We start from the raw sequence: 27,104 nt of genomic DNA, 5'->3' as shown, positions 1-27,104 counted from the left end.
GTCCTCGGCCGAGTCGATACGGGAGCCGCCCAGGCCTTCCGGCGGCCAGACGACATAGCGCAGCCACTGCTCATGCGCAAAGCCGGCACCGCCCCGCTACTGCCCCCTCCCCCCTGCCCAGCGTCTGGCCCTTCTCGGCTCCAGTCGGCAGCCTCTCGTCTTCCCTTCCCGGCTTCCCGGCAGCTCCTGCGCCGTCGTCCTGGTAACGAGCTGCGCGGGCCGGAAGCGCGGGCCCGAGCACCGGGAAGAAGGGCCCGGAAGCCCTGGGGCAGGACGCAGGGGCTGCTTCATCACCCATCTCCACGCCTTTGCCCAGCTTGGCCCTTCCTGGGTCGCCATGGGCCCCAGCAACCTGCACACCCAGGTACCCCCGCCCTGTGCACCATCCTCAGAAACTGGCCTGCATGCCTATGTGCACACGTGTCTGTGTGCCTACGCATGGGTACACATGCGTATGAATGTGCATGCTCTAGGTATACACGTGCCCGTGTGCGTGCATGCCCTGCACGCCTATATGCACACATGTATGTGTACCTATGCATGGGTGAACATATGTGTGAATGTGCATGCTCTGGATGCACACATGTATGCCCTGAATGCCTATGGGCACACGTATGTCTGTGTGCCTATGCATGGGTGCACACGCATATGAATGTGCATGCTCTGGGTGTGTGTGTGCATGCCCTGCACGCCTATGTGTACACACGTATGTGTGCCCGTGCGTGTGAATGTGCATGCTCTGGGTGTATGCGTGCCTGTGTGTGTGCATGCCCTTCACGCCTATGTGCACACACGTGTCCATACATATTTGCATTTGTGTGTACATGCGTACACCCAGAGCATGCAAATTCACACCCATGTGTACCCATGCGCGGGCACACAGACACATGTGACCTTGTTCTGTCGCCCCCACTCTCCAGCTGCAGTTCAACAGGAATGTGCCTTCACTGCCTGACAACCTGGGCATCAGGTACTCGGGCCCACGCCCCATCATCATTGAGAAGCTGAGGCCCCCAGACAAAGCCAGCGACCCTGGGCTTCTGGAAGGGCCCGACCACCGGGCCTCGATCCCCTTTTCATTTGTATCTGAAGAAAAGCTCAGCCTGGCTGTCCACTTGGCTAAAAGAGATGTCAAGAGAAAACAGCTGCAAGAGCTGGTGGTGGGGCAGGGCCCCCCAAAGGGCAGCCGGAGCAGGACTGAGCCGGCGGAGAAACCTCGTGGCCCCCTCCCAGGCAGGCAACGCACCTCTCAGGTGGAGACAGCTGGCACCAGGGCCAAAGTCTACCTCTCTCCGGACCCTGGGTGCAGTTCTCTGCCCACGAGGGACCCGGGCCCTCAGCTCTGTGCCCCAAAAGTAGCGCACTCTCAGAGCGTGCTCGAGCTCCGGCGGCTGCAGAAAGAGATGAGCACCTGTCTGCAGAGGATCGAAGGGATGGCCACCAAAGGTGAGAGAGCCAGGCTTAGACCCGGCTGGAGCAGGGAGGTCTCCCCCAAGGTCACCTCCCTGCCCAACTGCTGGCCCAGGTTTATCTCCTTCTTCAGAAACCTTTCCCAAAGCCTAGGATAAGGGTAGAGTCAAAGGGAGGGATTCCAAAGTGTGGTCAGGGGCTCCCCTGCTGGGGACCTTTCAGGGGGTACCTGCTTGGGCCTAATGATGGATGGGCCCCAGGGGACCCTTCCCCCCATGGGCTTTTCCCCATAGGATGCCCTTCCCAGAGCTTGAGCACAGCTATTTCCAAGAGGGAAGTCTCAAGAAAAAGACAGGTGGTGAGGCTCCAATCTAAGCAGGAGTCCTGTTCTTGTCCCGGGGGACATTGGAGGGGAAGGAGCAGACAGGGATGGGAGCAGCCAGATGGCGGCAGGGCTGCTGGGGCCACCTCCTCCTCTAAATGCTTGGGTGGAATCCTAGCAGTGTGGCCTCATAATCTGGGGCCTCGCCAAAGATTCTGGAACCTTGGCACCCACCTCCCATCCAGCCGGGGGAAAATCTCCTTTCAGAAAGACTGGAGGAAGGCCTGGATCCGGATGAGGCTGAGCGAAGTCGCGTGCGGAGTCAGGAGCAGGCCGTCCGCACAGCCCGCACACTCTACACGCTCCAGCAGCAGGTAGGGACAGGCTTCCCCACTGCCCGGGGCCTGTTGACGGACTTCTTGGTTGCCTGCCCTTCCCTCTCCTCTCCTCCCCTAGGCGGGTTGGCTCACCAAATGCTGGGTGTGGGGCTTTTTAAGGACTGCCTCTCCCCTCCCCAGGTTCAAGGGCCCAGTTCTCCATTCTTGCGGACCCTCTTCCTTCTTCCCCTCTCTGTCCTTTGGGCCTTTGCTGTCCCAAGTTCTGCCCCACCCCACTCAAGTCTGCTTCCTCTGCCCCAGGTGGCAGCAAGCATGAGACCCCTTCATTTTACAGAGAAAGGACTTGAGGTGACTCGCCCCAAGGTCATAGAGGGAGGGAGCCTCCAAAGTAGGATTCGAACCCAAGTCTTCCTCCTACCTCTCTCATGGCCCTTGAACTTTTCTAAGTTTTAGTTTCTTTCTTATTACAAACTTACCTGCCACAAGGAAACACAAACATTTCAGTCTTGAAAGACCTAAGAAGAAGGTTGGTGAGGGACCATTTGTATTGAAAAGTGGGTCCGTGAAGTTTCCCCAGTGTCTCCCTGGTTCTTTGTGTAGTTGTTCTCGGTGTAAGATGGGTGAGCACATTTGGCAGGTGGTTTTGGTCTGTATCCTCAGTGCCTGGGATGGCGCCTCACACGTAACCAGGCACAGATTAGATTGATGGGTAGGATTTCAGCAGCTGGCAGAGTGAGTGAGAGGCATTCTAGGGGTAGAGAATGCCTTGAGCAAAGGCATGGAGGCAGGAGAATGCCTGGTGTCCAGTTTGGCCAGAGGAAAGCACCTGTGGAATGGGGTCATGAGACGTGACGCTGTAAGGGGCGGGGGTCCTGTGTCAGAGAAAGAGGCATCGTCTGATGGGAGGATGGTAGAGAAGTCTGAGGTCCCCCCCCCCCGGGTGGGGCGGGGCAGGCTGAGGACATCTGGTTTTGGGGGCCTACTTGGGAGGGTGCTCTTTTGTGTGTGTCACTCCCCCCCCACAAAGGGATTTGGTTGGTTTCTTCGTGGGCCAAATGCCCACAGAACTGCTTGGGCCCCAGGAGCCCCTCCCTGATGGTTCTGTTGGGGGACTGAGAAGTGTGGGGGCCAGTAGGACTCATTCCCAGATCCCAGAAGTCTCCCCTTGCTTCCTCTGTTTGGGAGGGAGAAGCAAGGGTGTCCAGTTGGAGTTCTTCAGGGAGGAGACCAGAGGAGAGGGGTGTTTGTACAAATGGTCACTGGTCATCTTGCCTCCAAGCAGCATCTGAGGAGGGTGCCATCTGTCATTTTCACCACAAGAATGTTGGGAGGAAACCAGCTCTCCAAAGGAAAACATGCCAGCAGTCAGCTTGGGAGCTGCTTGTGAGAGCCCTCGGGAGGACCCCCCAAGGGGTGAGCCTCCTCCCTCCTCCCCACCTTCTCTTCCCGTGTGACTGGGGCACTGCCATCGTCCTCCACATCTCTTGGGAAGGCCAGGGAGCCCCCGGGTTCTTTTCAGTTCCCCGCATTCTCTCCGATGGCCTACTCATATGGCCCTCCCTGCCTCCTCTGCTCTGTTAGTGAGCCTTGAAACTCCACATGCTCCCTACAAGGCAATGGGTGTTAGAAAGATGGACCTTTGGTTCTGCCATCCAGTCTCTGCCTCCTGCCCAGCTCTGGGCTCTGCCCCCTCTTCATGCACAAGATCTGACCGAGGTGGGCGTCTCGGCTCAGCAGCAAAGGCCTTGTTGGTAGAGGTGGGCTGAGAGCCGAAGAGTGGTGAGCCTCTCTGGGCTCGGCTGGCCTCCTGAGGTAGCCTCCACTGGCCTGACCTAGAATCATGAATAGATAATGCAAGGACAGCCGCAGCAAGCAGCTCTGAGAGTCAAACAAATGGTGCGAAGCTTCCCTTGTGTACCTGACCCCCGGAAGATGGAGGATGGTCAAAGCTTCCCCAAGGAGATGGCAGCAGCCCGGGCAAAGGCAGGGAGGTGAGAGATGGCCTGTCCTGGGCCCACACGGAGGCTGGTGTGGCTGGAACGTACAGAGAATGGCCGAGAGGTGAACCAGGGAATCGGTACAGAAAGATGGGCTGAAGCCGGACGGAAGGACTTGAAATGCCAGACAGAAAAGCTGATTATTGAGCGGGTCGCATTGGCCACTGTGGTGCGTGGTCTGGATACAGGAGAAGCAGTCAGAAGGCCGTTGTGATTGTCCGGTCAGAGGGGATGAGGGCCTGAATCAGGGTGGTGGCTCTGTGTATGGAGGAAAGGGGATGGAGGGCAGAGGTTGGCCACCCCTTGAGAGGCAGATGAGGAGTTCAGGTGTGGGTAGGAGGACCCTGGTATGTCTTCATTAAAGATCTACATGGATGCTTTCCCAGACCTAAAGTCTATGGAAGAGTACTTGGACAGGAAGGATAAAGGCTATGGGAGTGGGGGTGGAGGCTAGCCCTTCTGGCTTGGAAACGTCGCCTCCTGATGAGTGGACTGGCTGCCTGGGGAGGAGCCCCAAACACACTTGTGAGGATTTCTGACAAGCTTCTGCTGGTGTTAATTAAACAAGAGGCCTTCAGGAAAAGGGCCCTCCCAGCAGGCCAAAGGCCCAGCCAGAACACTGTGCTGATCTCAACCCTCCTGACCCTGCCTGGGGCGGGGCTTCTTCCACGGCTGATCCACCTGCTCCTGAGGGCTCCTGGACCCTTGTTTGGCTTTGATGGATTTAAAATGTCACGTGGTGCACACAAAACAGAAGAACAAAGACTGAATTTCTCTGTGAAGCAGCTGGATAAAAACTTGGCCTCTGGGTCTCCTGGGAAGTCTGTGGTGGACTGAGAGAGCCCAGTCAATCCCAGAAACAGGCCTTGGGGATGATCGGGGTGGCCGCTGCAAGCTGGCAACATCCTTCCTGGGAGATGTGAAGCTTATGTCCCAGGGATGTGGGGTGGCAGGAGGAAGCAGAGCCTGAGAAGAAGCTAGGATAGCCTTAGCATTAGGGATGGTGGCAAGCCTCTGGCCTTATGAGGACCTCGCACCATCGCCAGCGTCTGCGGCACTTTGGGTGCTTTTTTTCTATGGAAATGTGCAAAGATTCAGCACAAACACACAGCAGGGCAGGGCAGGTGTTAGGGGGGGCGGAGGCCTCATTTCCTGATCTGTGAGAGAAGCTGGTGTTGAAGCCCCCCCTCCCACACTCACACATACACATATACATGCACACGCATGTATACACTCACACATATATACGCACTTAATACACTTGTACACGCTCACATACACACCCTCAACACACACACATACCGTAATACACATGCACACACATACACTCACATCCATAGTGCACTGATGCGCACACTTACCCATATATGCACGTGCACATGTACACACGTTCTCACATGTACACACACAGTTCACATGTGCACCGACATGCACACGCACCCCTACACACGTGCATGCACACATGTACGCACACATTTCTCAATGTACACATGCAATTCACACACATACTCACATGTGCACCGACATGTACCCTCACCCCCAAACACATGTGCATGCACACATGCTCACATGTACACGTACAATTCACACATATACTCACACTGCACTGTCATGCACACTTACTCCAAACACATGAGTGCACATACAGGTATGCACACATATTCTCACATGTACACCAACATGCACCCTCACCCCCAAACACGTGTGCATGCACACATGTATGCACACACGCTCACAGTACAATTCACACACATATACTCACACTGCACTGACATGCGCACGCATCCCTATACACATGTGCATGCACACATTTCTCACATGTACACACGTAACACACACATACTCACATGTGCACTGACATGTACCCTCACCCCCCAAACACATGTGCACACACACATGTATGCACACACATTCTCACATGCACACTCACCCCTACACACATGCGTGTGCACACACACACACACACACACACATGTCCCTCACAGCTGACCCAGAGAGTTGGTTACAGTTCCACCTACTGTGTGCTCCACTCCGATGCCCTGTACACTCACCCTGGGCTCCTCCCGCTGGACTCCCTTGTCCCAGCCAGCTCTCTGGGCCCATTCTGCTCGCTGACTCTTTTTCTTTTCTGATGAATAGGTGAAAGAAATCCAGGAGGAGCTAGATAAGTTGAGTCCACACAGAATCAAGCACACTCAGAAGGTCAGTCCTGGGATGGTCAGTCACCACGAGCCCCGGGGGAGGGGCGGGCCTGGCCATCCCACGCTTGCCCGGCAGCCGTGTCTCCTGCTGTCTCCAGTCCAGGGCGATGTCTCGATTGGCGGCCGCCCAGCGGGGAGCCATCCGTGCTTTACAGCTGTTTGTCAGTCAGTTCGCAGACTCGATGGAGCAGGCGGTTTCTGAGCGTTACAGAGAGCTGGGCAGTCTCATTCGGCAGCTTTCCATTTGCTCTGCCAGACTGGACACAGATCCTTCTGTCCCAGTTGTGGTCCTTGATCTCCTGCAGCAGATCGAGGTATGGCCGCGGGGAAAGGGGCCAAGTACGTGTCCCCAGGAGAGCACTAGCTCTGTTCCAGCTCTGGCCCCTGCTGACGGAATGCAGGCTCCTTGAGGGCAGCCTGTCACTTGTTAACCTGGCTCACCTGCTGCCTAAGCCCTGATCGTGGTGATGGGGCCGTGGGCTGGGGGTGCCCCCTGCAGAGGCCCAGCTGGCCAGCGTCCATCGGGGAGGCGGGCTGCTTTGGTGGAGCCCTTCAGACAGGTGGGGATGAGTGAGCTCCCCCATTAGAACGCGGGCCTCAGGTCCCCCGTGTCTGGCTCCTCCCTTTCCCCCCATTTCCATAAACCTCCACCAGGCAGCTGGCCAGCAAGCTAGAGGCCTCCCTCTGAATCGGCCTGTACTTTGTGGATTCCCAGGCATTTCTTGGGCTCTGGTCTGTCTGTAGCCTTTCATTCTGGCTTGTGTGTGCATTCCAGGTTGTGTGCAGGTTTGGGGGGGGGGCGGGGCAGTGTACAGGTACAGAGAAGTATTACTTTTCAGAGCCTTGAGGGGAAGCCGGGTCAACTTTCCACAAATTAATTGTAGAGGATTTTTTTTTTTTTGCCATGGAGCCAGAGAAGATCTGGGAGAGGCCTCTAGCTTGGCCCCCTCAGTCACCTTGGTGGTAGTGATTTGTTGTCAGCCTCAGAAGGCTCTGGGTTGTGGGGGGCCGTGTCTTACGGGTTGTTCCCCGGTTCTCTGGGGAAGGCCTTTCGTGGTAGCTGGCGTGGGGCCGTAGAAGCCCTCCTCGTGCAGGCCTGCTGATGTGGGAGATGGCACACAGGTCCCCAAGCTGGTGGGCAAGCAGGGGACTGCCTGGGCCTGCCGATGTCTCCGTGAACCCCTCGTGTGGTTGTCGGCGACCCAACGAGCTGTCGTGCAGTGCATTGTCATCTGATTTTTAAACGCACCTGTTTGGGCCAGGCTTCTGCTGGTTACAAATCGTTCCCATAAAGTGCTCATTTGGGGTGGTTGAAATTTAGATATCTGTTTTTGTCTTTAAGAGTTGTCACCTTCTGTTGCTTAAGGGCATTCCTGTGTGGGAAGCAGATGGTAAAGAGGGGCTTTAATAGCTGGAGAATAGCATTGACTTTTCACTGATTTCACAGAATTCTTTCATGAGTTGAAGAATCCCCTTGCTAGGGGCTGCCATAGGGGCCAGTCATTTTCTGGACCCTTGAGTGTGTCCTGAGTCTTTATGAGATAAATTTCATGTTTCCTGGCAGGAGCTTGATTCCCTCCTGGAAAGGAAACAGTCACTTGGAAAGGTAAAGAAGCGCTTCCCTGGAGTTCGAAGCCAGTCTCCATTGAGTTTCCCAATGGCCTCGGAGAGGTCCCTTAGCACATCACGAGTGAGGGAGAGGAAGCGCCTGGTGGCAAAAGAGAGACTTCCCCAGGAAGGGAGGCGGCCTACTGTGAGAAAGCTCCTCGAGGGTAAGTATTCTACTGTTCGGTCTCAGGAGCCCTTCTGGAGGGCTTTTGGAGGCTCTCAAGAAGACAGCATTGCTGCTGTAGGCAGCCTTCTCTGGGTTCGGATGAGATTATGGTCCTAGAACCTCGTGGACTTCTGGGAGTTACTTTCAGTAATATGGGACTGGGAGGACACCCTCTGCCTTGATTTCTGCGTAGTCTTCTTCTGGCGTGGAGAGCTTAATACGGTAAGGTCCTCCCTTGCCTGGAGCCAGGGAGACCTCTTCCGGCAGAGCCCTGGACCTGTGGGGGTCCAGTACCTCAGGAAGTGAGGGTCTTCCTCAGGGCACAGGAAGAAGAGACAGAAGCAGAGCAGTCTGGGGACCAGGCCAAAGAGGCTCCTGAGGTCTGTTCTCCAGGTTACCCAGTAATACGTGAGGCTCCCTGAGGAGGGCCAGCAAGTGCCCAGCTGAGCAAAGTGGCCATTGAGAGGGCCTTCCAGTGACCAACAGCAGGCGGAGGCAAGCTCAGCGCTCCCCTCCCCCACACTCGGCTCCTTGTGGCCTAGTGAGCAGTGCTTGATGGTGTGGGTGCTGCACGTAGCCCTCAGATGGCAGTGGGGGGCGAGAGCACGGGGAGATGGGGGCCTCCCCCAGGACGGTGCCCCTGCCTTGGTCCAGGAAGGCTGGGCCAGAGGCAGCTCAGGAGGACAGGGGGCAGCTGCCCCAACCCTGCTGGGCCCCAAGCTCAGAAAGGAAGGAATACGCTTCGGGGCTCCAGCCCCTCACTTGACAGTTAAGGACTGGGAGGCTCAGGGGGCTTGACTTAACGAGAGGCGTGGTGCCGATTTGAATCCTAGCTGGGCCTCCGGCTTTGTTCTTAGGGAGGGGAGGCCTGGCCTCAGGGAGAAGGGAAGAGGAGGCACCCAGGGCTTCCTTCCCTTGAGGCTCTGTCCTGGGCAGACTTTACTTTAGAGGCATTAACCACCGTTCTGATCTGGGCCTCTCTAAAGTGGGGGCTGGGAGCTTGGGGTGTGCTTTGAGATTCCTCCTCTCCATCTGTGGGTCCTAGGACAAGGCGTGCCCAGTACCCAGCCTGGTGAGGGAGCCTGCCTAACTGCAGCAGGTGCCAAAGTTGGGGGTTCTGGGGGGCAGTCTCCCCAGCTCAGGGACCCCGGCCTCAGGGCAGGAAGTCTTGCAGGCCCTGAGGAGGCTCAGGCTGGCCTGGGTGGTGTGGGGTGTGGCAGATGAAGGCTCACAGAGGGGAGCCCAGCCAGCTAGGTTGGAAGCCGTGGGTCTCTAGCTCTAGGGCCAGACTCTGTCGCCCCAGACGTGGGCCTCAGGAGGGGCCGGGGAAAGAGGTAGCGCCCTGTAAAGGGAGGGCGGCGTCTCGCACCAGCCCACCTCTTGGGCTTCCTCCAAGGCTGATCCCCAGAGACGGAGGGAGGGGGTGCCCTGGCCTGACGCGGGCATCTTGTTTCCTCCAGACTGATCGTTCCCGTGTTTCCTTCTGTACCCTCTGCGTAGATGAGTGCCCATCTTTTGCATCGAGTCCTCTGCACCAGATGTTGGGCCAGCCCAGAGAGGACCTCGCCTCCGACCAGAATGCTGCTTTCAAAATGGGGCTGGCCTCGACGAAAGGAGAAGCCGTGAAAAAGTGGCTGCCCGCCACTGCCGGGACCCTCCGAAGGCGAGGAGCTGAGACAGCTGCGAAGTCAGAGCAAGTACGTACTGGCCTGGGGTTCAGGACAGGTGTCCAAATTCGGGCAGTGGCTGTCCTCGGGGCTCCCAGAATGGGGTGCTTTGAGAGGGCCGCGTCGCTGCTCCTGAGCCTACTGGTCCCCCCGACATGCCTGTTGACCTTGTTGGGTTCACTCGGTGATTGCGAATGTCTCTGGGCCCTGCAGGCTGGGGAACTGAAGTGTGTCGTAGGTACTTGGGGGCCCGTCCGATTGTGGGGAGTTCTGCCCCTGTGGGATGGCAGGACCTCTTGAGTCTTTCATAAGTCCCAATTGCCAGAGGAAGTGAGGCAGAATAATCCATGGAGGCTCTGAGTTTGCTCGGTCAGAATTCATTTCCAGGTAGATGGTCGAGACTCTTTCTCCCAGTGTATTATTTATTTTTTCAAATAACTAGCATTTATTTTCTCTCTCTCACCTCTTATCTCTGCCCCTCCCCCCAAAAAAAGGGGAACCTTGGTAATCACTTTGCATAGTCAGGTCAAGCCAACCCCCCCCAGTGTGTGTTAGGTGCAGGGGGCACCTGCTCCGGTGTGGGGGCAGTCACTGTCCTCTGCAGCGGGTCACACCATCTTCCCTAGGATTGGCACATGGGAAGGGGACAATGAGTTTGTTGGGGGTGGGCCAGGGCCAACAGCCCACCTCCTCAGGGCCCAAAGGTGGTACCCGATGCCCCAAAGACCAGAGAGGGTGCCCCACAGCAGAATTAAGCCTGTGGGCAGAAACCCTTCGCTTGTATGGGACAGAGGGCCCAGCTACTCTGAGCCCTGCCTCAGTCTGGGATCTCAAGTCACCTGCCGTCAGCAGGATGGTGAGTGACATAATGAGGGCTGGTTGAGGGACCTCATTCACCCCCCCCCCCGCCGATGCCACCTAATGCTTCGCTTCCTCTGTGCCCAGCCATCTCATGGGGCAGGCGGCCAACCAGGAATGGTCAGGCCCACACTCTTAGTGCTGTCCCCCTCTCAGGGCCTCGTTCTGGGCTACAACCCTCTGTCTCTCCCTCTGTCTCCCCCTTCCTCTCCATCTCTCACAGCCCATTGCTTTTTGAGGGGCTACCTGGCCACAGTGAGCCAGCTTCATTTCTACACCAGCTGCTCTGGCCTTTATTAAGTGCCTCCTGTGTGCCAGGCAGCCTCCAAGGTGTTGGGGTTGCAAAGAGAACAGTGAGAGGGCCCCTGGCAACGTGATCCATACGAGTGGAAGTGAAGCAGGGGGAGGACTTCGTGGGGAAGGTGGCAGCATGTGTGGAGGTTTAGAAATCGGTGATGGAATCGCATGGGGAGGGACCTCAGGGGTCCCCTCAGCGTCTGAGGGAAGCAGAGGCTTTAGGTGGTGGGCAGTGGCCCCTGGAGGTGACCCAGTCAGAGCTGGGCCACTGTCAGTATCACCGGTGGCTTTTGTTTTTAGGGGACAGACATTCCTCTCGTGACCTTGTCGTAAAGGGCATTCGGCGTTCCCCGTCAGTAGCCCCCCACGTCGTCTCCCCCCACGCCATTGGAGAATAAAAACCATTTTTGTAATTGCATCCAGAGCCAAGCAAAACCATTCTTCCCGTGGGGGCTGCACGTATGCACGCACACATGTACAAAGCACCACATGCACACGTGTGCACACACACACGCACACACAGAGGGCTGGCGTGAAGAAGGAGCCATGGCTGTCTCTCGGTACCACAGAGGGATGGGGTAGGATGCGGGCTCCCTCTGGCTCGTTCCTTTGTCACCCTGCGTCCCCTGGCTTCATGCGGGGGCGTCGTGTCAGTGGGCCCCTCGTTCTTCGGGTTCTGCTTGGTTCTTTCCTCCTCGTTGTATGAATGGCCTTGAAACTGTCCTTAGTTATTGCTGTGTAGACGTCATGGCATGAGCAGTTCTGCCGCTTCCACCGCCTTCCTTCGGCTTCTGCCCTTGATTAGGCGGCTTGCGGTGCTGGCGCTTCAGCTTTTTCTTTGATCTCTTTTGGGCTAGGGCCCCATGGGGCCCGTAGCCTCTCCAGCCTCTCTTGTTCTGAGGAGTGGGAAGGGGGCTCTCAGAACTGCTTTCACTTGCCTTCGCAGAACCCAGCTTTCTTCCCTTGGGAACTACCCGTTCATACCCTTAAGCGAGGACTCTTCTCCTGGAAATTTCAGTCGATTCCTCATCTAGCTTGAAAATGAGACTTCTCTTTCCTGAGAAACTCACTGGGGGGCAGCTAGGTGGCACAGTGGATACAGCACCAGCCCTGAAGTAAGGAGGGTCTGAGTTCAAATCTGGCCTCAGACCAAACACTTGCCACTTAATAGCTGTGTGACCCTGGGCAAGTCACTTAATCTCAATTGCCTAAAAAATTAAAAAAAAGAAAAAGAAAAAAAAAGAGAAACTCACTGCTCAGAGTCTCTCCTCAGTTCATTTCTTTTTTAATCTCTGTTTTCTTGGGTTTGTTTGTACAAAACCATTTCATTTTTATGTCATCAGAATGATTCGTTTCCTCTTCTCTGATCCTGTGTTCCTTGTTTGATTACAAACTCTTCCTGAGCTTAAGCCAGCCCTGCGTTCTTGGTATAAAAGCCTCATCTGTCATGGTATATAGTCTCTGGGAGTCGCTGATGGTTTATTTAAAGGGCTGCATCTTGTTCAGTAAGGCTACTGGCTCTATCATTTCTTTTTCTAATGCGCTTCTCCCTGGTTTGTGTCCTAGAAGGAATGAGGTGAGATATGAGACAGGGCAGGTCCTTGCAGTGGGTCAGGTGTGACGAGCATCTCTTGGGGCCATGGTGAGAGAAGGAGACATATTCAGGTGCGAGAAGAAAAGTCAAGGGTGCTACTCCTAGAGATGGGGCAGGGCCGTGATCGGGTGTCGAAGGGGCTTCAGGGATGTCTACAACGAGATGGCCACTGGGCAGACTGGAGGTCAGGAGAGAGGTTCAGGTTGGATCTATAGATCTGAGCCTCACCAGCATCCTTCACGCTGGCACGGAGCCCACAGGAGACAGCATGTTGGGGCTTACCCCTGCTTAGTGGGGGAACGTCCTGGGTGGAGATCCCATAAAGGAGCCACGCCAGTGACTGTGGGGAGGTTGAGATGGTGCGAAGACCCTCAGAACTGGAAGTTAAGGGAGTCGTGACAAGTGGGCCCCGAGCACAGTATTTTCTTCCACTGTTTGCATGGCAGCCATTGCACACTCCCCCTGCTCTTCCTCCTGTGCTGTTCCTCTCAGCTCTTGAGCCTCTCCCTCTTCTATTTTTATAGAGACAGAGGCCATTTGTCACGGGCTTCCTTTCTTCTCTTCTATCCCTTCCGAGCCCCTCAGCCTCCCACCTGCCTCCCATTTTCTCCCTTCAGTCTGTGACAGAGATGGGGCCCTTGCCCAGAACACCCCAGCACATGTGGGGGAGGGGGCCTCCCTTGGTCCCCTTCCTTCCCTTCTGATTTAGCAGCCTCTCTTATCTACCTGGTGCCCCCCCTCCTGCGGCCCACTCCTGAGAATCCTTCAGGTGACCCTCCTGGCCCCTCAGGCACCACCTCTGTCTCTCTTCCCTTCCCCCCTCAAATGCCCAGAACTAGCTGCTGGCATCCCCCGTTCTGGCCCCTGTTGAGGAATGCCGGGTTCTGGCCCCTGGCCTTCTGTGTCGCCCAGGCAGTCCCTCCAGAGCATTGGACCTCCCATCCCCGCTCCCCGCTCTCCACCTTGGCCTCTGGTGGGTCAATATCCATGGGCATCCGTCATGGCTGTGACCTGGGCCCTTTTCTTTCTCCATACTCTGTCTCTGTCTCCCTCTGTCTTCCTCTGGCTGTTTTTGGCTGTCTCTCTCTCTGTCTCTCTCTGTCTTTGTCAGTCCCTGTCTCTTTTTGTCTCTGTCTGTCTCTATGTCTCTGTGTCTCTGTCTCTGTTAGTCCCTCTGTCTCTATCTCTGTCTCCCTCTGTCTGTCTTTCTGTCTCTCTCCTCCCCGCCCCCTTCCCTCCCCTTGCTCTGTCTGTCTCACCGTTGTTCATTTCACCTTTCATGGTGCCTGCCATCTCCCTGCAGATAACCCCAGCCCCCTGGGCTGGTCCTGCTGCGTCTGCTGCGGCCTATCAGACAACTCCGTCATGTCCCGTAGACATCTCATGCTCCCCATCCTTCCTGCTGGGGTTCCCCATGCAATCCCATTTCTCCTCCAGACTGGTCTGGTTGATCCTGCCTTGCTGGCTTGTGCCCCTCACACAAGCCTGGAGAATGGCAGCAGCTTCTGGGGGCCTCTGGGATCCCAGTCTCTTCTCTGATGCTGCTTCCACATAGCGGGCAGAATGGTTCTCTCAGGAAGTACCCCTGGCCCTGTCTGTTAGTAGGATACAGGAGAACCTGGCATCAGATGGGGTCGATCCGGCTCCCGCGTCCCCTCCCCCACCCTCTGTGCTCAGCCAGGTGGCCCTCCCTCTCCCCCCTCCAGGCCTTGGCACAGGCAGTGTCCTCCTCCCTGCCGCTTCTGGTGCTCCTTCCTGGTGTTCCTGGCTGCCCTCCAGTCACCTGGTCTCTCCTTCTCTGTGTGGCAACTCCAAACACAGTGCCTGGCATGTGGGAGGGACTGGATAAGTGAAGGCTGTGGGATTCACTTGGATGTGAGTGGCTGAGAACATGGGCTTTAAGAGCTCGGGTTCTTCTTTTCTGGAGCCTGGTGACAGTGGAAGTCACCTAGGGGTGTGTGTGTGTGTGTGTGTACGTGCGTGTGTGTGTATGTGTGTGTGTGCACGCATGTGTGTGTATGTGCATGTGCACACATGGCCCGTCATGTCCTGTCTTGCGCCCCCGCCCCAGCCGCACACGCACACACAAGCACACTCATACAGGCCCTGGGGGAGAGCCTGGCCTAGCCCAAGGCCTGGGGGACATGGGAGCAGCGGGGAACGGGGCTACCATGGAGTAACGGGTCAGAGTTCCCTTCAGGGCCTCCGTAAAGCGGAAAGGCTGAGACCCCGCCAGGCACAGGCCAAGGACCGCAGGTTCCAAAGGACGACTGTGTCATTCCGATTGAAGAGGAACCAGCCCCCTGTGAAGGAGCGCTGCGCACCGTGGACCCCTCCCAACCCCACCTCCCCACCAGCCTCCCCTAAATGGTAGGTGCAGAGGGGCGTGGAGCCCCCTGGGATGTCTAGGGAGGGAGGGCTGGCTGCATCCCCAGGCCCCGGGAGAGCCCTGAGCCGCCGTGCCCGTGTCTGTCCATGCGGGACCCATGTCGCAGCCCCTTCCATTCCCAGGCTCTCCCTTGTGTCCCAGCAGGCACGGGCCTCGAGAGGCCATGGCCATACTAGCACCCTCCCCAGAGCCTGTGACCTGCCTCGCCGGGCCATGCTGGCCCCGTTTCTTGAGATGGAGTCTCTGCCGAGTCCTGGGCTGGGGGGAGGGGATGGTAATCGAGGCCTGTCTTTCTGCTTATACAGTGTTGCTTGGGGAAAGGGGAGTGCCAGCCCCAAAGATGCCAAAAGGGAACCGTCTCTCCAGCAGGAGGCGATCGGGGAGGAAGGGAACCGCGCAGACCCCGTGGAGCATGAGGCCCTCAGGTTGGCACCAACAGCCCCTGTCTGTGCATGGGTCCCCCAGCACAGGCCTCTCAAACTCTTCTTCTGTGTAGGGAGCTGGCCTGGCACCATCCAAAGACCAGGGTAGGGGGGCCCCAGCCCCAAAGGAGGGGAAAGCAAAGGAGCCACCTTCAGACGCCCCTGGTACCCTCGCTGCAGATGAAGTGAATGGGGGAGCTGGGCATGGGAAGCTCCCTAGGAACCCCCACGGCTCCACGGGGTATTGGTGGAGGTCACAGCTGGCTTTCTCCTTGGGGGCCCTCGGGTGAGTCTGGCCCAGCCCCAGCCCCTCCCCCATTCCTGGCCCTGCCAGTAGGAGGGTGTAGTCTCTGGGCCTCAGTTTCCCCTGCAGAAATGGCCAATCAAAAACCAAGCGGTTCAAGCCCCAAGGGCCCACATGGGTCTGGATGACGGGGGATGCGGGGCTATCCTAGGGCCCTCTGAGAGCAAGGACCCATCACCATGGGGCAGGGTGGAAGGACAGCCTGGCGGACAGCCTGAGCACTGATGGATGCCCTGGTCTTCTCTCTCAGGCTTGCCTGGCTAGATGCTGAGAGTGCCCGGAGGCTGAAGGAGCTGGCCGAGCTGAAAGCCCAAGAGCTGGCCGACATCCAGAGGCTCAGGTGAGGGAGCGTGGGGGGAGGAAGGGCGTGTGCACGCCCAGAACACACACGTGCACACGTCCTTACAGTGTGCTCACATGTGCATGCATGCTCATACAACCACACACATGCACACACAGGCACCTTCACAGTACATATACACACATACATGCACACACACGCATACAGATGCACACACACTCATACGTAGGCACACTCATGTGTACGCACACGCATTCACATGCATCCACATATACATAGTACACATGCTCACAAACATACATGGCACTATGCACATATGTGCACATACCTACACACACTCATCCATGTTGACACACATGTCATATATGTAGTCACACTCACACTCACATACAAACACATTCATTTCTAAATCCAGCGTCCAGGGCGGGTGTGCGTGGGTGTGTATATTACATATCATTACAACCGTATGTAATTATTGCATAATAATCTATAATACGTGACCTCACACACCACCCATTCACGTCCCCCCCCCCCCCGACAGTGGATTACAGATGGCAAAGTTTTACCTGGAGAAGCCTTGAAGGGGGTTAGTTAAGTCGATTTGCAGCACGCCTGTTCGTGCTCCCTGGACAGCATGGCAGGGTGGGGGGCGCCAGGCCGGCTCCCGGGTCGGCCCTCAGCTGCCTCGCCTGGTGCAGGGTCCAATGTGGGAAGACCGCTGGCCTGGCATTCCCCCACCCACATGGGGCGGCTTCTTTTCCCATCCCCCTCCACACAAGCCCATGCTGGTGCACAAGGAGGGTGTCACCAGGCCCTTCCTCTGTCCGACGCGAGGGTTGGACTCTGGCCGCTGCCACCCCCTCAGTGTGCTGGAGCACCATCACTGGTGAGTGAGGCTAAAGCGAAATGGCCCAGATACAGAGTGCCACGCCTGGAGTGGGGAAGTCCCGAGTTCCAGTGCAATGCAGGGTGGATCTGGGTAGGTCACTTCCCCTCTGTCCACCTCAGCTTCCTTGTCTGTGAAGTGGGAATCATAATAGCACCTTTTTCTCAGGGCTGCTGTGAGGATCAGAAAGCTAGTATCTATAAAGCCCAGTGCCTGGGCATGTAGTAGGTGCAATATAAATGCTTGTTCCCCTCCCCCCTTGAATCTTGAGAACTTATGGATGGTTTGGGGGCAGCTGGACCCACCCTGAACTGAAGGCTGCTCCTCAGTGGCTTTGTTTCCCATTTTATGGTCCGTCGACAAGTATTTATTGAGTGCCTGCTGTGTGCCAGGCACCATACAAAGTGCTGGGAATTCAAAGGAAGGGAGAAAAGCCAATGGTTTTGTTTCCAACCAGCACGTCTACCGCCAAGCTGGCAGACAAGGTAGAGAAGGCAGTCCTGGAGCGTCTGAAGCCCCTTTTGGACCAAGTGAAGGTAACATCCCCCGCCTGCACTCATTGCCGAGGGCCCAGTGACCTTCCCTGGGTCTCTGGAGACTGCAGGCCGTGTCTGCTGTCTTCCGTGTGGAAGGCTGGGCCCATCCGGGTTCCTGACCTTGGGAGGACTCAGTGCTCAAGGGGGTGCCCTTGGGGCCACTCTTGCCGTCTGGCATCCTTCATCTGGCCCCCTTCCCTCTCCAACTGCCCCTGTGTGCAGTCGCACGTTTCCCACAGCAGCCCCCAGTGCTGCCTGGGAACTTGTTTGCTTTTGGGGCGACCTCCCCTCGGGCCCAATCATAGGCTTTCTCTGTTTGTCTGGCCTTGCTCCTAACTGACCCCCCCCCCCACCTTGTACCTGCACAGCCGGGGGTTGGGAGCCAGTGGAAGATGACCTTCCCGTGGATTCAGCCCAGGGCTCTTTGGTCACTGAAGGTGCTGGCCATGGCATCTGGGAAGGAGGCACTGCTCTTGGCACTCCTATTTTACAAATGAGGAAACTGAGGCACAGAGCAATTATGATCATGCATGCAGTGAGTGTCTGAGGCAGAATTTTAGCTCAGGCCTTCCTGCCTCCCAAGCCCAGAGCTCCAGCTGGTTCCAGGGAGCCAGGGGACAAAGTGTACAGAGTGGGGGACTGGGAGTCAGTCCTTCAGTCAACATTTATTAAGCACCTGTTGTGTGCCAGGCACTGTGCTAAGTGTTGAGGCTACAGAAACAGTCTAACCCAGGGGAGACAAGAGCAAGCTATGTACAAGACGAATGGGAAACCATTAACAGAGGGAAAGTGGCTCCCAGTAAAAGATGGGATTTTAGTTAGGAATTCAGAGGAAGCCAGGGAGGTTAGCAGTCAGACAGAAGGAGGGAGAGGGTTCCAGGCAGGGAAACGACCAGAGAGAAGGCTCAGAGCTGAGAGGTGGAACAGGCAGGAGGCCGGAGTCACTGGGTGGAAGAGTAGGGGAGGGGGAGGAAGGTGCACAAACCTGGAAAGGGAGGAGGAGCTTGTGAAGGGCTTTAAATGCCAAGCAGAGAAGCGATGGGGAGTCCCTGGCGTTTACTGAGTGTGTGCGGGGTGCTGTGGTCGGGCCTGCGCTTTGGTGGGTGAAGGGAGGATGAATTAGAAGGAGGAGAGACCCTCCCTCCCCAGGGGGAGGGGCAGGGCAGAGGGGATTGGATTATCAAGCCCTCACAGTAATGGAAATCCTTTTCTTTCTGCAGTTTCTATATTTTTAGGAAGGGTCTTGTAGGTGCCTGGGCTTCTCTCTGTCACACAAATAATCAGTCATCCCGCTCTGCAGGGAGCAGGCCTCAGTGGGGGTCCTTAGTCAGCTGAAGTCACTCCACAACTGCAGTGAACTCTGCCTGACTGCTGAGTGACCCTGGGCAAGTCACTCAACCTGTCTTGGTCTCCGTAAGATGGGGACAATAAGGAGAGCGCCTTCTGGGCAGGGTTGATGGGAGCCCTTTGCACTCCCTGAATGCTCGCTGCTGCTATTGGCTGCTGTGCCCCCTCCCCAGAGACAGCCAGCCAGCCAGCTCACTCCTCCCCCTCCCCCAGGATGGACAAGCACACTGGTCACTAGCTCCTCTGTCTCCTGGTAGGAAGCTGATGCACCTCTGAGGGAGCATTCCTCTGTACACAGAGCCATGGCCCAGGCTCCAGAGAAGGTAAGTCACCTGTGGAGAAGGTCGGTGGGCAGGGCAGTGGCTCAGCTCCAGCCTCGAGCTCAGACCTCCTGGTGCTCCTCACCTGTCATTGGTACCCAGAGGAAAGGAATCCACCTGAGGGTCATGCAGTATGTTCTGCCCAAGGCTCCTTCCAACCAAGTGTCTGCCAGGCCCAGCCTTAGGGATAATGGGAAGGCCTGTGGGGAAGGGGCACTCTTGGATGAAAACTGCCTATGTTGTCCTGCCTACCTCCCCCCCCCCCCATTGAAGTTATCCAGGATAACCTGGTGCTTCCCTCAGGTTATTTCTAAAAACCCTTCACTTGGCCACCACTGTGTGGGAAGCAAGCTGAAATACCATGTTGAGGTGCTTTGAGCGTTGTCTTTGCTGGCGGGCTTCCTCTGGCTGGGATGTTGGCCTGGCCGTCGCTGGGGAAGGCCCTGCTCTCCTGTCTAGGCCTTCGAGGTCTGACTGTGGCGGCGGCATCTGTCCGTCCCGCGGCTGGAAGGAAGCTGGACTGCTCCTAAGAAATGGCCACAGTCTGTGTCTGGGTCTGTTCCATTTTCTGCTTCAGCTGGTTGTTTAAATAGGTCTATTTGGAGGGGCTTCCACTTATGTGTGCAGTCTCTTCTTTTTGTTCTGATTTTGATCAGTTTGGACCTTAGCTCAGCCAGGTTGGCATTCTTGGCTGTATGTGGACCCCGATTCGTGGCTAATGCCCACATCGGTGGCCAGTTCATTTTGTGAGTCCCCCTGTGGCCTATGTGTCCTGTGCCTCCTGCCTCTGCTGAAAGAAAATACTGATTCTATCCCTAGGCTTGAACTGTGACCTCAGAGCCAGGTGCCCAGGATTGAGAGCTGGCCAGTAACCGGGAAGTAAAGCTATTTGTCTCATGAGTAATACAGGGAAGAGGCAATATTTGAACCCAGCACCTTGAGCTCCAGATCTAGGACTCTTTCAGCTGACTAATTCATGCCTGATTTTTTTTCTTTGGTGAGGCAGTTTGGGTTAAGTGACTTGCCCAGGGTCACAGAGCTAGTAAGTATCAAGTGTCTGAGGCTGGATTTGAACTCAGAACCTCTCAACTCCAAGGCCAGTGCTCTGTCCGTTGTACCACCTAGCTGCCCCCAAGCCTGTTTTTTAGTCAGCAATTCCGTTATCTGTGGCAGTTAAGACTGCTGTGTGATATTTGTATTTTACATTAAAACGTTGACTTCACAAGTACAATAACAAATACACACTCACTCTCCCCACGCATGGGAGGCGCAGTCCTCGTATCTGCCTGCGCCACCCATTCAGTCTCTGGTCCTTAGCTTAGCCCGGCTTTCAGAGAACTCAGTCCCACCTTCAAGTCCAGGCCCCTGGCTTCTCAGAGCTTCTACGTAGGGCTGGCTGTGCTGCCCCGCTCACCGGGTGGCCTCCCTGCCAGCCTGGCTCCAAGACAGACAGGGCTCAGACTCCTGGGTCTGGGGACAGAAGAACAGAAAGAGGGGAGCGGTCGAGGTCAGGTGTCTGGAGGGAACAGAGAAGGAGGCCCAGGACAGAGCCCGAGGGAGTTCGTAGGATTGGAGGGTGTGGTCTAGAGGACAGCCAGCCGAGGAGTCAGAGGAGGAGGAATGCCTGCCCTCCTCCCCTCTACTGTAGAAGGCCTCTGCCCAGAGGGCCTTCCTGATGCCCCAGGGCCTTTGTATTCGCATATGTCTCTAGTGTACCTCCCTCCCTCTCTCATCAGCCTGCATCTGGCTCTCCCCCTCCCTTCCCCACCTTCTCACCCTTCATCCCTCTGCCCATCCCTCCATCTCTGTGTCCCTCTGTCCATCCCTCCTTCCTCCCATCCGTCCCCTCCACCGCGCTCAGCTCTGCATCCTGGGATGCCTCTTCCTGGTCGTCATCCCCTTGGCCCCTTAATGTTCTGTCCTGCCTACTTCTCAGTGTGCCTGTCGTCTCCTGCAGGAGAGTAGAAGCTCCCTGAGGGTGAGGACTGTGTTGCTTTCGTCTTTCTGTCCCCTGTGGCCCAGCACAGGCTTGGCGCATAGTACGGACTTCACACCAATCCCTGTTGACTTGAAAGCAGTGGAGTCAGTGCAGTGACAGACGCCCCCCCAACTCAGGGCCGTCTCCTCCTCCCAAGGCCTCCCCTGTGACCCGGGCAAGGCCAGGGCTTGTGCTAGAGCCGCCCAGGTGATGGCCCCGGGCCGGCAGCTGCTGACGGTCACGGGTGAGGGGGCATAAAGGGCATTTTTGGAGATGTGTGACTGGAGATTCTCGGGGGGTCACCATGGGGCGAAATGAGAGAGGAGCAGGACTCGGGCCTCTGGCCTGGTGGTCAGGCCCTCAGCGGAGCATTCCTGGGGAGGAGTCACCAGCTTGGTAAGCTCTTCATCTCAGGCCCGGCGCAGACCTGGGTGGAGAGACAGATGGTGACCTTCAGGGGTGGGGGGGTTCTCACTCAGATGCTGCTGAGATGGCTCCTTTGTCTTGTCAGCGGCTTGGGCGAACCGTTGAGGTGGGCAGGTGGCTTCGAGTCAGGGAAACCACCATGATACAACAGCTCCAAAGCCCCGTAGATGGCAGGCAGGCACAGTGTTTCACGTTCTGTGCTTGTAGAGACAGGGTAGTGTAGTGGTTAGAGCACTGGCCTAGCCTCAGGAAGGCCCAGCCCTGAAGGCTTTTGAGGGGTAGGGGAGGTGCAGGTTTGTGTGGGAAGAGGGAGTTCCCGCCCTGGGACCTCCCCAGGCCCGCCTAGTCTGCATGTCCCCTCTCTTATAGACCTTACCCAGAAGGGAGCTCCCTGACTCTGCCCTAGGCTCACAGCCTGAGGCTGAGGGCTTCCAGGAGGAGGAGGACGGCCCCCATCTTTGGACCATGATGCAGCGCATGGAGGAGATGGAAGTATGTGGCTGGCGGGAGTGCTGAGCCCCGCCCAGGGTTGGGGAGGGGTTAGGCTGTGGCCATGCATCCTGGCTCACTCCTGGTGCCAGCTCCTTGGAGCTGGCGGAGGCCCTGGCCCTGGCCCTGACCAAGGCAGCTCACTTTGCTTTGGGCCCTTTCTGTGACCCTCTCCAATTGAGAGAGTGTACTGTGGGGCCCCTAGGGGCCAAGGATCTGGGTTTGAATTAAGGCTGTCTCCCTTGTCAGAGTCTTTAGGGCCTAGTCTCCATGTGTCCTTCAGTGTGCCCTGCACTGAGCCTCTGGACCCTCCTCTCCCTCTGAACTGGGAAAAGCTACATGCTCCCACATCACAGGGTCATTGTGAGGGTCAAGTGAGGTCATGCCTGGGAAACACTTTCTGCCCCTAAAAGCATGTTGGTCTGGCCTGGAGAGAAACGGGGGATATTCTGGTCAGAGCCAGGAGCTTTTTGGGGTGTTTGTAAACTTTTGGCGGCTGGCCTGTTTGTCTGTCTGTCTGACTGGCTGGCCGGGTATCTGGCTATCTGACTGGCTGGCTGGGTGTATGTCGGTCCGACCAGCTGGCCAGGTATCTGGCTGTCTGTCTGACCACCTGGCTGGGTATCTGTCTGTCCAACTGCCTAGCCGGGTGGCTGTCTGTCTGACTGGTTGGTTGGGTGTCTGACGGGCCGGCAGGATGTGTGTCTGTCTGACTGCTGGTTGGGTGTCTGGCTGCCTGGCTGGCCAGTCTGGCAGGGTGTCTGGCTGTCTGACTGGCTGGCCGGGTGTGTGAGTATGTCTGACCAGCTGGCTGGTTTTGTGTCTGTCTGACCAGCTGGCAGGGTATCTGTCTGTCTGGCCAGGTGTCTTATCTGTGTGACCAGCTGGCCGGGTGTCTGTCTGTCTGACTGGCTGGCTGGTTTTGTGTCTGTCTGATTGGCTGGCTGGGTGTCTGGCTGTCTGTCTGCCTGGCTGGCCAGTCTGGCAGGGTGTCTGGCTGTCTGACCGGCTGGCCGGGTGTGTGAGTGTGTCTGACTGGCTGGCTGGTTTTGTGTCTGTCTGACTGGCCGGGTATCTGGCTGGCCAGCTCGTTGTCTGTCTTTCTGTTTGTCTGCCTATCTGCCTGTCCTTCTGCTTGTGTATTTAGCTGGCTGGCTTGGGTTTGGTTGTTTTTCCCACAGCTTCTGCCCCTCGCGGTCATTGCTTGGCAGTTTTTCTCCTTTCTGGGTCTGGTTCAAAGCCCTGGTTGGCATCCTCTTCCTCTCCCTTGTCTGTCTCTCTCTGGTGGGGAAGGGCTGCTCCTTGCTGTCAGGTCATTAACGCCTGCTGTTCATCTGCTCGTCCTCAGCAATACCAGGAGGCCGTCCGGCAGAGATTCAGTCAGATGGTCTACACTGATCTCGATTTCGGGACCGCACAGGGGAGAAGCAGTGAGTAGTGCCTCCTCTTCACTTCCTGGGTACACGTGGGCTTTGCACTGTGGTTGCTAGGCTATGCTCCCCATGCTGCCTCTGTGATGGGGTGGGGCTCGTGCCCGTCAAGGGCTGTCTCTCTGGATGGGAGTTGGAAGGAAGGAAGCTCTGAAGGACAAGGGGTGCTGTCCCTCTCGTTGCTGTGAGAAGTAGAGGCCATGCAGGCTGAGCCCTTTGGTGCCTGGGAGATAAAGAACGGATACGTCCAGGAGAGGACTCCCGGCCGACCCAGGGGATTGGCCGTGGGTCAGCAACGGTCATTTGACTTTGCCTTCCTCGGTGAGCGGGTGTAACCAGAACAGACTGGCCCATGATACTGGAAGAGGAGCAGTCCAAAGAAGGAGCCTGAGGTTCAGAGTGGACCTCGAAGAGGAGGTCTGCAGTCCAATGACCCAGCAGTCTTTCTGTGATAAAATGTGCCCTGCTCATTGAGGCCTGGTGGAAGTGGGATTGGGGAGGGCGTCCTGTCCTCAGAGGAGTCACTGCTGCTTTTGCTACTGCATGGAGCTGTCTGCGCCTGAGGAGGGGGGGTCAGGACCAGGCCACTGCTTCGCCTTCCTGGGGAATGCTCTGGGTGGGCCCTGACTCCCTCAGGCTGCCTGCACTGCCTCCTGCAGCATTGGCCTCCCAAGGATCCAGCGTGCAGGGTCTCTTGGCAGCTAGCACCAGCCGCGGGCTGGCAGCACCACTTTGGGCCCCGGTGGGGGGGGATTATGGTCTCCAGCAGATCATCGAAGCCAAAATGGACTGAAAATGAAAGTTACCGAGCGAGCAAGCATTTATTAGGCACCTACTGTGTGCCAGGCCCTGTGCACAGGCAGAAATGACACCATCTCTGCCTCAAGGAGGTGACAGGAGCCTGGCTGAGGCTGGAGCTGTGCCTGGAAGGAGGACGGGCTGGGGCCTCAGAGGTGGCAGCGCGGAGCGGGACAGCTCCCTGCGGTCTTGGCTGAATGCTGGCCAGTGTGCTCAGCGCCTTCCCTTTGCTGCAGTCCGGCCTGCTCGGTCTGCTCCAGACACTCCCTGAGTCTCCTCTCCTTATAACCTCTTTCCCCTGGGAAGCTCTTTGCTTCTCTGGCCTAAGGGGCTGCTGCAACAGGCTGCATCCTCTAAGCCAGGCCAAAGTCTTAGCCTGCCATTGGGAGCCCCCGGCAAGAGGTGCCAGAGCTGGCCCTGGGAGTCAGGAAGGGCCGAGTTCAAAGCTGGCTGTGTGACTCTGAACAAGTCACCTCATCACTGTCTGCCTCAGTTTCCTCGTCTGTAACATGAGGAGCCTCATTTTACATGGTACCTCCCTTCCAGTGTCATTGTGTGGATGAAATGAGATCTTACTTGGAAAGTGCTTAGCACAGTGCCTGGCACATAGTAGGTGCTTAATAGATGCTGCTTCTCCTCTCTTCCCCCTTCCCATTCCTCTCAGTTGGAAGAATTCCCTGATGTTGGGAAGAGGGGGGGTCTTGGGGGGAAGGATGATGAATTGGGTTATCTCTAGATCATCCAGTTTGAGATGTGAGACTGAAGCTCAGGACAGAGACTGGGGCTGGGTATAGAGAAGTGGAGGGTCATCTGTGAAGAGTTCAGAGAGCAGCAAGAGCAGGGCCTAAGGCAGAGCAGGTGTGAGCCTGACAGAGACCCGAGCAGAGTGAGGAGAGAGGGCTGAGAGAGGACAGAGTCTGAGGCTGCAGACAGCTGGAAGAGGGAGAGGAAGGAGGGGGAGAGGAAGGCCATGAGGAGGGCAGAGGGCTGGGGAGCAGGGGGAGGGGAGGAGGCAGGCAGGCAGCGCCCGCGGACAACTCTTTCTGGGAGTGAGTTTGGCGAGAAAAGGAGGAAATTTGGGATGAGAGCCTGAGAGGGCGGATGGGAGGGTCTCCCCCGGTGACTTGGGCATGTTTGTGATAGAGGAGGCCTGAGGATGAGAGACAAGAGGCATAGGGGTCAGGATGGGTGACTCTGGCAAGAAGGGTCACCTCATTATCATTGAGTGGAGGGAACGAGGGGACGCTGGCATTAAACTGCTCACCCAAGTCACTCCTTTGGTTTCTCGGAAATCTCCAGTTGGATTTCCCACAGGGCTCTGAGAGCCAGGGTGGGCCATCACCCGAATTAATCGGCCCACCCTTTCCTTGTCCTCCTCCTGTAGACAGAGAAGGCCCAGCAGTAGATGAAAGGCCAAGGCCGCCTCACCCCTTCCAGCTCACCAAGGGAGCAGCCAGCAGAGAGCCCAAAGTCAACATTTTGCTTGAAAAACCTCTGGATGAGAAGTGAGTGGGGGCCAAAGATGGGAGGGTCCTCTCGGGGACATCTGGGTCTGTGCCCAGGCCTCGGCGGTCAAGGGAGCGAATTCCAGCTGCGTTCTTTTCTGGTGGCTTTCCAGGTATTTTGATGAAACTACAGACATGGAGGAAAGAGGGGAGAAAAGGGCCCCCTCTTCGGCCTGTGTCTTCAGCAGCCCTTCAGCAGCCAGAGGGCAGCATCCCCCTGTCCATGCCTCAGGAGATGCTCCGGAACCTTGGTGATTACCAGGACAGCTACCAGCAGTACCTCCGGATAATCTCTCACGAATCCATTGGCACCTTCAACCCGTGGATTATAGTGGAGAGGTGAGTGGCGCTGAATCCCGTGGCCAACACGTGGGCCTCGATGCTCCGCGCCTCAGGGGTGGGGGTGACCCGACGTGGCCCCGTCATGAGGGGAGGCTGCAGAGCTGGCCAGCAGTGACCACTCCATCCCAGGTGGGCTGCTGGGTCTGAAAATTATGTGGCAATCGCCTGTCTGTGGAGAGAGATTTTAAATGTGTTTGTGTGTATTGGGGGGGTGGGGGGAGGGGCAGGAGCCTCCTTGTTTCAAAGGATCCCCTGGATGAGTGATTCGTGTATGCAAATGTGGCCCCCGGCTGTCCCAGCTCTCAGGGGGGCTCCCCACCTGTTTTGTGAGCTGCTGGGTTGGGGCAGGGAAGACGGGCTGGCTCCTGACCCTGCCGTGGCCCCCCGCAGCCTGGCAGAAGAGCTTGTCGAGGAGGCCCTGGAGGATGTGGCGGCCGAGCTGCAGGATGTGTGTGAGGATTATGCCGAGGCCGTGTTCACGTCCGAGTTCCTAGAGCCCTCAAAGTGAAAGCCAGACCTGCCAGGAACATTCCTCACAAACCTTCCCTCTGTCTGTTGCCCCTTGAAATGAAGCCTGGCAGTGCCTGCCGCCTCTGCACACGGCATCTTGCTGGTCATGTCTGGTCACCTTGTAATGGGGGAGGGGCAAGAGCAGAGAGGACAAGCCAGCCCACCTCTTCTCTGAGCATTGGGCAAAAAGAGAGGGGCCCTGGCCAGGCGGCATCAGTCTTTGGGGGGCAGGCCCAGGGGAGCTTGTCCTCAGCCCATGCAGTGACCGTCTGACTTGTGAGGAGGGTCTCACCACTCTTGGGCCAGCTGGGGATCCTAGAATACTGAGTCACCCATAGAAGAGGGCCAGGCTGGGCAGCAGGCCCAACCCCTGGAGATGATGTGCAGTGGGGCTGTGCCTTAAGGTGGTGGTGGGGGGTGGGGTCAGCTTGGACCCCCAGGGTGGGGGCCAGAGTGGAGCACTTGCTGGGATGGGCTTGGTGGGGCTTTACCCCAGAACCTCCCGGGCCTTTCTCCTGGGGTGGGGGGCGGGGGCGGCACACGGTGTAGCCTCCCCTTTGGAGGAGATTTCAGGGCGGAGGAGTTGGTGTGGCCATTTTTTAAGGGCTGGTGATTGTCTGGTTGCTGGCTTGTTTTTTAAATAAAGTCTTGTTTTTGAGAACA

At 57.0% G+C, this 27,104-nt stretch overlaps 1 protein-coding gene across 1 annotated transcript; it reads left to right on the top strand.

Annotated features, from left to right (window-relative positions):
- Nucleotides 1-44: 44 nt before the first annotated feature.
- Nucleotides 45-27,104, top strand: KIAA0753 (KIAA0753 ortholog). The gene is given in 20 exon segments (XM_020964696.2): nucleotides 45-364; nucleotides 921-1,446; nucleotides 2,000-2,106; nucleotides 6,207-6,269; nucleotides 6,367-6,582; nucleotides 7,833-8,040; nucleotides 9,543-9,739; nucleotides 14,659-14,828; nucleotides 15,153-15,272; nucleotides 15,344-15,381; nucleotides 15,384-15,555; nucleotides 15,824-15,913; nucleotides 17,218-17,296; nucleotides 18,901-18,966; nucleotides 21,737-21,859; nucleotides 23,205-23,286; nucleotides 25,469-25,589; nucleotides 25,703-25,751; nucleotides 25,753-25,928; nucleotides 26,322-27,104. Coding segments are annotated over 20 exon segments (2,748 nt in total). The 5' UTR covers nucleotides 45-337; the 3' UTR covers nucleotides 26,440-27,104.

Source organism: Phascolarctos cinereus, unplaced genomic scaffold, assembly GCF_003287225.1.
Source record: "Phascolarctos cinereus isolate Bilbo 61053 unplaced genomic scaffold, phaCin_HiC Scaffold_7;HRSCAF=346, whole genome shotgun sequence".
NCBI lineage: Eukaryota > Metazoa > Chordata > Mammalia > Diprotodontia > Phascolarctidae > Phascolarctos > Phascolarctos cinereus.
The sequence above is the reverse complement of the archived record's forward strand: the minus strand, read 5'-3'. Positions and strand labels throughout refer to the sequence as shown.